Here is a 13268-nt window from a genome sequence, read left to right on the forward strand (position 1 = left end):
TTGACTTCTCAGTCCTTTTGTATCCGTTATGCTCTCTCTCTCTCTCTCTCTCTCTCTCTCTCTCTCTCTCTCTCTCTCTCTCTCTCTATCTATCTATCTATCTATCTATCTATCTATCTATATATATATATATTCTTGCCCCCACCAATTGTGACCTCTCTTTCCACTAATTTCTAGAGAGGCACACAACTAGTGACACCATCCTTATCCGCATCTGATTGTGACAACAAAATCTCTTCAGCAATAGGATCGTCAACACTCATCTTGTCTTCTTATTGTTCCCTTCTCAAATGGGAACCCAATGATTTAGCTTGCATCATTTACTCCTTGGTTGCGTTAGGTTGCAATGCAAATGCAAATATGTACACTACATATTTACTCTTTTTTTAGTTCATAAATGCAAATGCGGTTTACATTTTAAATCGTTTTTGTATTCATCTTGTTTGTTTGAAACCGGTGCAAAGTGTGGGCCCATCATTAAATGCTCCAACTATCTTATGCTCCAATGCCTTAACTTTGGTCAAAAAGTTAGGGTCTGTTTGGTTCAAGGGAATAGGACCCTGGAAACGAAAACGGAATGGATCATTCCATTTCCAGATGTTTGGAAGACCGGAATAGGAATGAGTAGGCAGAATGCCATTCTCGACCCCCTCCCCCGGAATGTGATTCCCATTCCGATATTAGGGTGCGTTTGGTTCGCGGATAAGACGGGAATCAGAGTCAGAATCCCCAAGAACCGGAATCGGAATCATCTATTCCTGGCATCTGTTTGGTTCAGTCAGGAATCAGAATTGGATTCCGATTCCTGCTGATTGGTTCACCTAGAAGGTGGAATCGGAATCAGCCAAAATTTCCAATTCTGCCCTGTTAAAAAAACCTCAAAAACATCCACTAATTATATATTTTCAACATATACACACATTGGCAACCTGCTACCGAGTGCATATATGGAGAAAATGCTTATCTTCTTTCATATCATGAACAAGATCCACATCCTTAGGATCATTTAAAACAAATGTATTTACAGGAACCACAGGGGAAAAGTTCATATTACTGGGTTCCATAACTTCATTATCTATTTGGAAGTTTATGGTCTTTACATTGTTCAAGTAACTTGGAGGACACATGTCATGATCACTATCAAGAAGTTGATAGACCATTTTATTTTGCACTGTTTTAACATCAAATCCAAGTCCTTTCCAAATGGATGCAACCAGTAGCCATGATATATCAGAAGAGAACTGATCGCAATGTAGTATAGCTCTGCGCGTGAAGGAGCAGTCTTCAGAATAGCTCCAACGATAGTAGACATCTTCTGAAGGTTTTCTCTGAAGTTTTTGTAAGATACCAATATTTTCAAGTTTTGCTTCTCTGATTTCTTCCCCAAGTGTCATCTTCAGCATGGTGTGAAGTTCTTGGGATCTATAGCATATTACATAGAACCGGCATGCACAACCAGAGTCATGGGGCTTCCTCTCAATTGAACTTATCTTAGCATCAACATATTCCTGCATAAGAAAAATAGTTGCTTTAAATTAAACATCATTCTAAGACCAACCCTCTGTTCAATGGGTTAATCATCTGGATCAATATTATGGCATCAAAACCATTATTGAAATCAAGCACATATAAAGAAAGATGTAAATCATGTTCCATATCCAAATAAAATTCAAAAATGCACAGGTGAAAATAAAAATAAGAAATAATTAGTCATCATTGAACTATATAACACTCAGTTATGTTTATTAGCTATTTAGTTATGACAGATGATATCACTGGTTGCAACATTTTGCCATTTCCCTACTTGTTGCTAGCACCTAATGACAATATTAGTTTATTAGTTATATTTTAGTTAATTCTTTAAGTATCTTGAAGCTACTAGCAAGAAATTTGATCATATAATTCATCGGTAATGTCTACAGCAACAATATCTCAAATACCAACCAAAGATATAGTGGAAAAAAGGTGTTAGAAACATGCACATCCAGTTTAGTGCTTTATTTGACAAGGAGGTTTTGAAAGGTGAGAAATTAAAAAATCATTCGATTTCAATTTTCTTTGAGTAATCCAAAGTACCATAGGAAGGACTGAATCAACTTAATGCCAAAAAACAAACCACGGTGAGAATTAATGCCAAAAGAGAAACCATTGTAGAGACACTTCTCACCTGCATTTGGCACAGGGGTTTGAGGCCCTCATTTGCTATGCTTTGGAACCTTTGGCTTGCTGTATACCCTGCCCCCTTTTCCTGATATTGGTGTACGAAGGGGGCTGTTCACTCATGGAAGCCTTCACAATCTTCTGTTTCACTCTTCCGCTTCAGAGGCTGAGAATCAACAATTATGTTTGCAGAATTTTAATAAGCAATTTGAGGAAATAAATTAACTACATCACTAAATTGCAATATGTTCATAGGCATACCATTTTATGATGAAATAACTGAAATGAAGCACAATTGTAAAATGTGCACTCAAGATCATTATTTCTTGTTCATTGTAAAATGTGCACTCAAAATCACTTCAAATGACAGATTCACAATATTTAGTAATGGCACATATTCTAGCTTGACATACTAGTGTCCATTATAAAAATAATGAACTACAGTAGTACACCTCCAAAGAAATACCTAAACTCCAAAGCAAACTTACCAATGTGTGGTGTTTAAGTCACAGTTTTTCAAAAAATATATATTTTTTGAATGTAACAGCATATTATGAGCAATAGTGAGACCATTGAGATAGTTTCTGCCAAATATAGATGTAAATACAATGGGCATAGTCTTCCGATATAAACTACAAGAATATTTGTGGTTTGTTGATTCTACAAGTGCAATCCTTGTATCATCCAAACCGTATGAAATCTCTGAAACTTACCATCTAGTCTATAGCTGATTAAAAACAGAAAAAATACAGGAATGGAAGAACATGATCTTCATTCAGATGGGTTCTCTTGCATGTATTTTGAAAACTATTGCTTTCTGAATTTGACCAGGAGGAGAGAGCAAGCTATTTTCTTTGGTTGTTGCATCCATTTTGCTTTGACCAAGGACCATTTCTTTCTTACATTTTGGTTTCTTATCCCTTCTAACTTTGTACTCTATTCTTTCTTGTGTACATCCAGCAAATTTGAGTACGTTATCTACAAGCTTAAGGAAATGGAGAAAATAGCAGAGAAAGATATCCTGCAAATCTGCATCCAGTTTGACCGGCTAGACACAGGCAATTGTGGGAAGATCACACTCGCTGATCTTATGGAAAATCATCATTGAGTTGATGGAAAATCAATCGCCCATGTCGGTTTCAATGCATGACCAGCTATAGTAGAGGAAACAATTAAATTACGAACAATCTTCCTGTTCCATCTGAGATTTTATGAATAACAGAAGAGAGAGAGAGAGAGAGAATCTTTTCTTTTTGGCGATTAAAAGGAAGAATGGGGAAACTCCAAAATAGAGAGAATGCAATACAAAAAACAAACAGATAGCTGACAAAAAAAAATTACTACAAAAGTAGCTCTGTAAGGATACTGGATTAAATAACAGTTAAATGCATATCGAAAAAAAACGAAATGGATCAAATTCCAGTAAAAGAGAAAATTCAATCAGAATTATATTTGAATGTGAAGCAAGCAAAAGAATTAAAACCAAGTGAAACAATTAAAGAGATCAATATGAATAAACAAATCACAAGAATGAAGCGAAGTTTCGAGGTGTTCCGACAATAAGATCTACGATCATCACCAAGTGAAGTAGAATGGCGGTTTACATACCAATTAAAACGAAATGGTTCGGCTCTCTGTTTGGCGATGGAAGAAGGCTTGGAGTTCTAGAAATCTCTCTTTCGTCTCTTCGACTGGATTGAAAATGGGGAAACTCCAATCTCCAATCTCCTGTTCCGTCTCTTCGCCTAGATCGAAAATGAGGAGGGCATTTTTGTCCAAAAAAAATTATAAACAGGAATGGGAATCACATTCGCAGGGGAGGGGTCTGGAATGGCCATTCCACCATACGAGGGATTCCCATTCCGTCTAGAATGGGAATGAGAATGGGAATCGACCAAACAGCCCATTCCGATTCCGATTCCAGGGTCCTATTCCCCCGAACCAAACAGATCCAAACAGATTATTTTTGGACAAAAAACCCCTCCAATCCAACCTGCGATTGAGTTGCTGTGAAAAGGAAGAATCTCTTGCCGTTGCCGCCGTCAACCCCATCTCCGGTGAAGTAAGACCACCGCCAACTATCTTTCTCCTCCTCCGTCTTCTTCCTCCAAATCAGCTACCACACTTCTTGCTCCTCCTCATCTTTTTTATAACTTGTGAAATATGGTGGTTTATTTTACAGATCCGCCCCATCTCCTCTTCGGATCTGCCCTGCTGTGTTTCATTTTACAGAGCTGCCCTATTCTTGTTCGTTTTAATCTGCTTCCTACTCTGGTGAGACATATTTTGTTTGGTTTGATTATAGTTCTGGGAGATCGGCCGATACATGTGTTTTAGGATTTTCCATACATTTGTTTGGTTTGATTATAGCTCTGGGAGATTGGCTGATACATATGTTTTAGGATTTTCCATAATAAAAATAAGAACCAAATGGGAAGTGTCTAAATCAGCACCGGAAGGAGAACTGTAAACTTTGGCTTTAAGAGGTGTCTTACATGTGACCAACTACTCTTGTCTAGTTGTTTTTGTGGTATTTATACTGTACTGAATCACTGATGACTCTGTAAAACCAATATGTAAGGAACCTTATTAACTAGCTTTGTCTTGTTTTTTATGTTGTTGTCTCCAGAGAGTTACTACTGCTGAGCTTGGTCTAACAGTAATAAGAGGAGAAGGTGACAAACTGTGAAGTGTTAATCAGGGATTCAGGGCAAGGACTTCCGTCCACGTCCAAGGCGGAGGAGGAGGCGGTGGTGGGGGACTTCTCTCTACTTTTTCCTTATGGACCTTGTCTCCTTCTCTTGCCCTGGACAAAAATCTTCACATTGAAAAGCTGTCAGACACCATGGACGCTTTGGCCCCTCTAAAATAAATTAAAAATCTTCGTTCTAAATACTCAAAAGAACAGAAAAAGCATCCAGTTCATTTTCTGTCCAGTCTCTAAGTCTCCTACTTTTTCTGTTTATTTCAGCACTGTTAACTTGTTCAGGATCAGATCAAAGGAAGCTCAAAAGAATAAGCTTTCTGGGGTTAATTATCTTTCTTGACAAAGAAAATGCTCATTCTGATGAAGAGGATGATAATCTACTGCAAAATTCATGGGCTTTGATATTACTGCATATGATAAAACTGCTCCATTTAAGCAACAGTTTGTTTTATCTATCACTGGCTAGTACTATATAGTGTACTCTAAAAGCATAGATGCAACTTGTGGAAACCCAAGGTCAAACTTATGAAGATCAAGCCAGCAGCCTTAACATATCAACTCACAGGCTGCAGATGCTATTTCTTGAATATGTCTTAGAGAGAGTCTTGGAGATATAGAAGGTTATCTGTATAGTTCAGCATCCCCACGCAAGGGTTTGAATTGTTTTGGAATTTTAGAAAACCTTTGTTTATTAATTTGGTATTTCTTAGGCAACAAGTTTTAGAATGCCGCATAGCAAATGATTTTGGGCAGTTCACGAAGGGTGTGTCTATTACTTTTCTCTATCTATATCACTGTATATCTGATTAGAATAAGTGGAAATAAATAAATAAATAAACTTTGAAGTTCTTGGTTTTAATGTCTGTTGCTTCTAATTCTGTTTCCTTTAATGTTGACTCTTTGTGTCCTTTGGCGCCAACCCCAATAAGTCTTCCTTTATGGTTTCTTTCAAGATCTTAAATCAATATCAGGATCGAGACTTTGAACTTAAACCTCTTTGTTAGAATTATTTTTACTCAGCTCCTTGATTATACTGTGGTTGATCCTTGTTCATTGTGTGTGTGTGTGCCTTGGTAAGGTTATCCAGATGGAAAGTGTGATATACTAGAGTACAGAGTATGGTCATTTATGGATTTCCCATTGATGAATGGATACTTTTTAGCTATCATGAAATTTTCATGAAGCTTTTGATTTGGTTATTGATTAAAAAAAATGTCATTGGCCATACTCCTGCCAAGAGGATCTTTCAATATGTAGTATGTTATATTTATGGAAACCAGGGATCCAGGGTGAATATTCCACCTGAGATTCTTTTTGTGCCAAGGGGCCATTACTTGGTATAATAGTAAAATCTTGGGTTGCCAACATTGATATTAGCCTTTTTTAATTCCTTTTGTGGTCAAGATCCTGATTGAGTGATTGTCCTTCACATATTAGTGGTTGAATAAAAATGTACCATTTCCATTTCTCAACTTTAGAAATTGATTTTCTGGCACAAGGTTTTCTTAGAAGCCCTAGTCAGCAGCTTTCTCTATGCCTTACATGGTATTTGTTGAAAACAATTGTTTTGAGGTTAAGTTGAAAAGTGTCTCTTGCATGGTTTAATTTTAATGGTTAAACATTTTGTCACCTATGAAATCTGGATACCTGTATATGAGTGTTATGTCATGTTGGATATTCTGATTTTTTGTGTGAATTGTGTATGCAACAACTTGTCCATCCATTCCTCTACCGTATTTTTGTCATATCTTTACAACTCGATATACATTGGTTAACCCTTATTTGTTACTTTCCACACTTGAGTGGAGATAAAGATGTTTGTACCTCTTAAAGTTTCACTAAGTTGGGATGAAAGGAGATTGGAATATGCGTCGGCTCATTTCCCTTACTGCTTTTTTGGTAGGGGAGCTTGCACTTTATTATTTCTTTCTTTGTAAAATTCTCTTGGTGATTGACAAAAAGTAGCTTTGCCCCATATTTTTACTTACACATTACACATTTATATTTCTCAGTTGTACTTTTGAGTTTGATCATTTCTCATTTAACATCCCTGTAGCTTTACAGGAACTTCAAGAAATACAATGTGTCCTATCTGATTTTGTAATTTGTAAAATCTTAAATTCCTGTAATTTGCAGATTTACCGGAACTTCAAGAAAATATTAAATTCCAAGAAATACAATCATTTAACATCCCTGCAGATTAATCATCTCAATTTGCAAAATTATTGTAATTTCTGCAATTTTCTTATTTTCATGCATTTTTTCTGCAATTTCTGCAAATTTTCAGGTATTTTCATGCATTTTTTGCAATTTTCTGCAAAATTCCTGATATTTCCATTCGTTTTTCTGATTTTTTTGCAAAATTATTGTAATTTCTGCAATTTTCTGATTTTCTTGCAATATCTGCAAATTTCTGAAATTTCTGCAAATCTTCAGGTATTTTCATGCATTTTTCTGCATTTCCTACAAAGTTTCTAGTATTTTCATGCATTTTCTGAATTTGCTGCAAATTTGTTGTAATTTCTACATTTTTCCTGCAAAATTTCTACATTTTTTCAATTTCTGCAAATTTTGAGTATTTTCATGCATTTTTCTGAATTTGCTGCGAAATTATTGTAATTTCTGCATTTTTTTATATTTTAATGCATTTTATGCTTTTTTATTTTTATTAGGGGCAAAATTGGAAAGCATGGCTGATTCCGATTTTAGCCTCTTGATGAACCAAACAGCATCAATTGGAATCCGATTCCAATTCTTGTTTGAACCAAACAGACAGGGGGAATAGACCATTCCGATTCTGATTCCAAGGGATTCCCATTCCGATTCCAATTCCATTCTGAACACAAACTAAATGGATCCTTAATTATCAAATGAATACAAAATTATATCCAAAAAATATGTACATTAATGCTCTCTTCTCAAAGTACAAAAGTATTAGAAAATACAGTTTTGCTCCGATAATCATTACCTTTTTAAGTTTCAAACAAATGCTTGCAAACACGAACTGAGGTACATAAATACCTCGGTTTGGCATTTGTATCGCAAACAAGCGAAGCCTTAAGATCAGGTTCAATATACCCACTCCCTTTCGCATCTTTTCTCGTATAGACCCATTTATAATTCTTTATTGGTCTTGTTCCAACAAGATCAAGCTGTAACCTTGAAAGGATTTCCGTTACATGCACGACATTATGATTTCTTAAATTACGTGGTTTTTTGACAATCACCTCATAAGGTGCCTTCTCATCCTCCTCCTCCTCAAAGTTGCTTCTTCGACCTAGGTTTACATCTAGGGTCTGTTCGTTTCTTCTTATCTCTTATCTCTTAAAGTGCAATCATAAAACTCTTTGTTTTCTAATGATACCCCCTAAAAGACAAACAAAAACTCTCATACATGAGTTCAAAATGTATATTTGATAATTTTCAGAATTTAGAGCAACATTCTTTTTATTTAGAGTTCAAAGGAAAGAAAAGTTCGCCAATATCAGTGTACCTCTTAATATAATTATTGCACTTTTAGATGTTAGACTTTAGAGCAAACCAACAAGCCCCCAACCTTCCAACCTTCACTTCCTTAAAGCAATAATTGTCTTCCAAACAGCTCTCCTCACCGCCAATAATGGTGCCACCATCTATACTCTCCTATCCACCAATCTTATAATCAACATCTGAACTAATGATTCCATTCCCATCCTCTTTCAAAACCCCCTTTGATTTCCCCAGCCCTTAGGGGTGTAAATGGGTCGAATTTGAATCGGATTAGGCAATATTCGACTTCGAATCTGATTAGAAAATCCGATATCTGAATCTGATTCGATATCCGACAAATATTAAAAATAAATACCCGAATTCGAATCCGATTAAGTATTCAAATATTCGATTCGATTAATTAATTATTTTAGATAATTAATAAATATATAAAATAAATATTTTATTGATATAAAGTATATAAATATATAAATTATTTATATAACTTAATTATTACATATATAAATTATATAAAATATTTTATATTATATATAAGAATTAAATCATCAGTCGAATTTAGATATTTATCAAGCCGAATTATGTCATATTAAAATTTGAATCCAATTAACTATTTAATATGAATAACATAGATATATTAGATATTTGAATTATTCAAATTCGATTCCGTTATGTCAAATATTAAATTTGAAATCGGAATTTCCAATAAGATTGACACCCCTACCAACCCCTTAGGACCAACCTCCACGTTACCAAAAAAGTTGGGAATTTGATTTCATAACCAAAATCTTCGGAAATCGCATCTGCAGTCCTAGTCTAGAAAGGGGAGCAAATCGCCACAGGCACACTATCAACCTGTGAGTAGCAACTGACTCCACTGTCTATGAAAGAGTCCCGATCATCAACGACCCTAACCCCTGTTCCTCCGGCCAAACTCTTCTTGCCACGTTTATCATACCTGGCGATCACCCAAACCCAACTGTCCTCGTATCCCTTCTCTTTCCAGCCTCTGATGTCACAGACCTTCTAAACGCCCTTCATCTTTTAATTCTTCATCTGTTGGGGCCTAAGATTGACCTTCTTGTCCTTTTTACCTTTCCTAAACCAACTATCAAAGCAGTCAGTAATCAAAACCTTACCTTCATTCCGGCCATCTTTTGGGCTTGATGTCATCGAAAATTGATTGGATCGAACTATCCACGTTTTCCTTTTGAATCTTCTCTTAATAAATCTCCCCTTTTGAATATGAATGTTTTTGTTTTCATTTTGAGGGGCGCTCTAAAATATGAATATTTTTATTTTTATTATGTTCTTGAACTCACTTTTGTTTTCAAAGTAAAAAATAAGTTGGTTTTGTTTTGAAAAATAATACATGTTTTTGGAACAAATAAAATATTGGTTTTTAAAATAAAAACATTTTTTTTATTATAGAAAATGTTTAAGGTTTGAGTTTTAAAAACAAAAAAACATGTATACAACCAAAAACATGTTTCTTGTGTTTTCATTTTAAGAAACAACCTATTTTTAAATAATATCTGATGAGGGCAGATTTGGCCCTCCAATGGAATTGTGACACATGGCACCTCGTGGAAACTAGGCAAACACCCAGCCAACAAACTTACGAAGTTGGTTACCCACCCAGGCACCAGTCTGGCCGGCCTAGCGCGACCTGCGCGCGGCACCCACGACCTGCGCGCGGCCTGCGCGACCTGGCCGACCTGGACCAACCTAGCACATGATCCGGCCAAGTCGCCCATAAAACACCCACCGATAAACTCGGCTGCATACATACCCCACGAGCTCGGTAGCTCACCAGGGAGCTCACCAAAGAGCCAGGCAGCTCAGCAAAGCTCGCCACAAACAGTTCGGTAGAGCTCGCCACAGGGAGTTCGCCCCTAGGGAGTTCGCCCCCAGGCAGCTCGCCACTTGTAGAGAAGTTCGGTACAGGAGTAGCTTGGCGTATCGCAGGAAGATCTCTTGCCTGACGACCAAGCCTAGACACTGACCCGCCGACTGACACAGGCGCCGACCTGATGACCTGGCCTAGACACTGACCCGCCAGCTGACACAGGTGCCGATCTGACAACCTGGCCCAGACACCGACCTGCTGACTGACGCAAGCGCCGCCCTGACAACCCAGCCCAAGCGCCGACCTGGCCGCCTGACACAAGCGCCAGCCTAACGACCTCGAGGAGTTCACCACCGTACCCCGGTTCACCCACCTAAACCGCGAAGACTCCGGTATATAAAGACCTCACCCCCCAAAGGGGAGGGAGAGAAAAAAAAGGGAAGTAATCACTGCTCTCTAGCTCTCTCGTTTCTCCAATATTATCTTCAAAGCTCTCTACAATCAGAGTGCTAACTTAAGCGTCGGAGAGCCCCCACCGGAAAAATACCCCCGGGACCTCTGATTCAGTTCTTGCAGGTCCCTCAGCTCCCGCCGCCTACAAAGAGGAGGAAAAGATGGAGTTCTCGCAGGTCCCTCAGCCCCCGCCACCTACAAAGAGGAGGAAAAGATGGAGTTCTCGCAAGTCCCTCAGCTCCCATTGCCTACAAAGGAAAGAAGACCACCTCATGCTGAGGGCAGTCGGATTGCGCCGCACTAGGGAGCTCCACCATTTCTAAGTCACCGGTCGCCTAGTAGGGAGTTCGCTACCAGGTAGCTCTCCGCCAGGGAGTTCGCCACCAGGGAGTTCGCCACCAGGGAGCTCGCCACCAAGCAGTTTGCCACCAGGCAGTTCGCCACCGGGAAGCTCGCCCCCAAGCAGTTCGCCACCAGGCAGTTCGCCACCAGGGAGCTCGTCACCAAGCAGTTCGCCACCAGGGAGCTCGCCACTTGGCAGTTCGCCACCAAACAGTTAGCCACCGGGTAGTCCGCCACTAGGCAGTTCGCCCTTAGGCAGTTCTCCATTGGGTCAAATGACGAGGTACTTAGCCAAAAAATTTTACATCACAAAACATTGGTACGTGGTCGAAAACGGTTACATCAATTGGTGCCGTCTGTGGGAACACGTTACAAAAAGCTAAGTTCTCATCCTACAAAAGCTAAGTTCTCATCTTACCAAAGCTAAGTCCTCACTTTTTAGAAATTGAAGCTATCGCTTTATAGTTTACATTTTTTATGAACTCAAAGACTATGCAGGGAGCTAACGGACTAAGTAGCTCTACCAACCTTACTTTCAATTCAGATAATGCCACATCAGTCCTCTCCGCAAGGTCCCCCCTATAAAGATGAGCTCTTCGTGGCTTCCGTGGGAGTTGGCGGCCAACTGACTACATAGGCGCCCTTATCGGTCGAGCCTTCCAAGGCTCCCATGTGAGCTGGCAACCTAAAGTTAGTAGTGTTGCCCCGAAGGTCGAGCTCCTAGTAGCTTCTTGTAGGAGTGGGTGACCAGCATTACGAAGCTGATGCAGCACCATCATAGCTCGACACCTCACAGGCCAAGCCTACGGGCCACATTACTACTTAAGACCCGGTCGCCTCTCTGGCATGGGCAAAGTCAAAAAAGAGTAAACCACAAATCACTCCCAAAGCCTACGGGCCACACTACTACTTAAGACCCGGTCGCCTCCCCGGCACGGGCAAAGTCAGAAAAGAGTCGACCACAAGTCACTCCCAAAACCTACGGGTCACATTACTACTTAAGACCCGATCGCCTCTCCGACATGGGCAATGTCAGAAAAGAGTAGACCACAAGTCACTCCCAAAGGCTATGGGCCACATTACTACTTAAGACCCGGTCGCCTCTCTGGCACGGGCAAAAGTCAAAGAAGAGTAGACTACGAGTCACTCCCAAAGCCTACGGGCCACACTAGTAATTGGATCAACACTTACTAGCTCGTCGACTTACGGGCCAAAAGAAATCTACTCCCTTCGCTGAGTTACTATCAGCTCAGGAGTGGGGGGCTATTGATGAGGGCAGATTTGGCCCTCCAATGGAATTGTGACACGTGGCACCTCGTGACAACTAGGCAAACACCCAACCAACAAACTTATGAAGTTGGTAACCCACTCGGGCACCAGTCTAGTCGGCCTGGCGCGACCTACGCGCGGCCTGACGTGCAGCCTGGCACGCGGCCTGCGCGGCCTGCGCAACCTGCGCACAGCCTGGCACGCGGCCTGCGCAACCTGGTGCGACCTAGCGTGCGGCTTGCGTGACCTGGACCAGCCTAGCACATGATCCGGCCAAGCCGCCCATAAAATGCTCACCGATAAACTCGGCGGCATACATACCCCACGAGCTCGGTAGCTCGCCAAAGAGCCAGGCAGCTCGACAGAGCTCGCCACAAACTGTTCGGTAGAGCTCGCCACAGGGAGTTCGCCCCCAGGTAGCTCGCCACTTGTAGAGAAGTTCAGTACATGAGTAGTTTGGCGTATCGCATGAAGATCTCCTGCCTGACGACCTGGCGTAGACACTGACCCGCTGATTGACATAGGCGCCGACCTGATGACCTGGCCTAGACACTGACCCACTGGCTGACACAGGCGCCGACCTGACAACCTGGCCCAGACACCGACCTGCCGACTGACGCAAGCGCCGCCCTGACAACCTAGCCCAGGCGCCGATTCGGCCGCCTGACACAAGCGCCAGCCTGACGACCTCGAGGAGTTCACCACCATACCCCGGTTCACCCACCTAACCCGCGAAGACTCCGATATATAAAGACCTCACCCCCCAAAGGGGAGGGAGAGAAAAAAAAAGGGAAGTAATCCTTGCTCTCTAGCTCTCTCGTTTCTCCAATATTATCTTCAAAGCTCTCTACAATCAGAGTGCTAACTTAAGCGTCGGAGAGCCCCCACCGAGAAAATACCCCCGGGACCTCTGATTCAGTTCTCGCAGGTCCCTCGGCTCCCACCGCCTACAAAGAGGAGGAAAAGATGGAGCCCTTATAGGTCCCTCAGCCCTCGCCACCT

The 13268-nt window shown here is 40.5% G+C and overlaps 1 protein-coding gene and 1 long non-coding RNA gene across 2 annotated transcripts; one reads left to right on the forward strand and one right to left on the reverse strand.

Annotated features, from left to right (window-relative positions):
* Positions 1-895: 895 nt before the first annotated feature.
* On the reverse strand, positions 896-3992 carry LOC148873684 (SNF2 domain-containing protein CLASSY 2-like). The gene is made up of 3 exons (XM_088945843.1): positions 3769-3992; positions 2168-2326; positions 896-1508 (listed from the first exon to the last, which is right to left on the reverse strand). The coding sequence occupies exons 2-3, from the start codon at positions 2171-2173 to the stop codon at positions 933-935; spliced, it is 582 nt and encodes a 193-aa protein (XP_088801969.1). The 5' UTR covers positions 2174-2326; positions 3769-3992; the 3' UTR covers positions 896-932.
* An 89-nt stretch (positions 3993-4081) lies between these two features.
* LOC148873685 (uncharacterized) lies at positions 4082-5726 on the forward strand. The gene is made up of 3 exons (XR_016099444.1): positions 4082-4222; positions 4343-4434; positions 4790-5726. It is a non-coding gene; the product is annotated as an uncharacterized LOC148873685 (long non-coding RNA).
* The last annotated feature ends 7542 nt before the right edge of the window (positions 5727-13268 follow it).

This window comes from Nelumbo lutea, chromosome 1 (assembly GCF_056320005.1).
Source record: "Nelumbo lutea isolate HS-2025 chromosome 1, American lotus-T2T, whole genome shotgun sequence".
NCBI classification, from domain to species: domain Eukaryota; kingdom Viridiplantae; phylum Streptophyta; class Magnoliopsida; order Proteales; family Nelumbonaceae; genus Nelumbo; species Nelumbo lutea.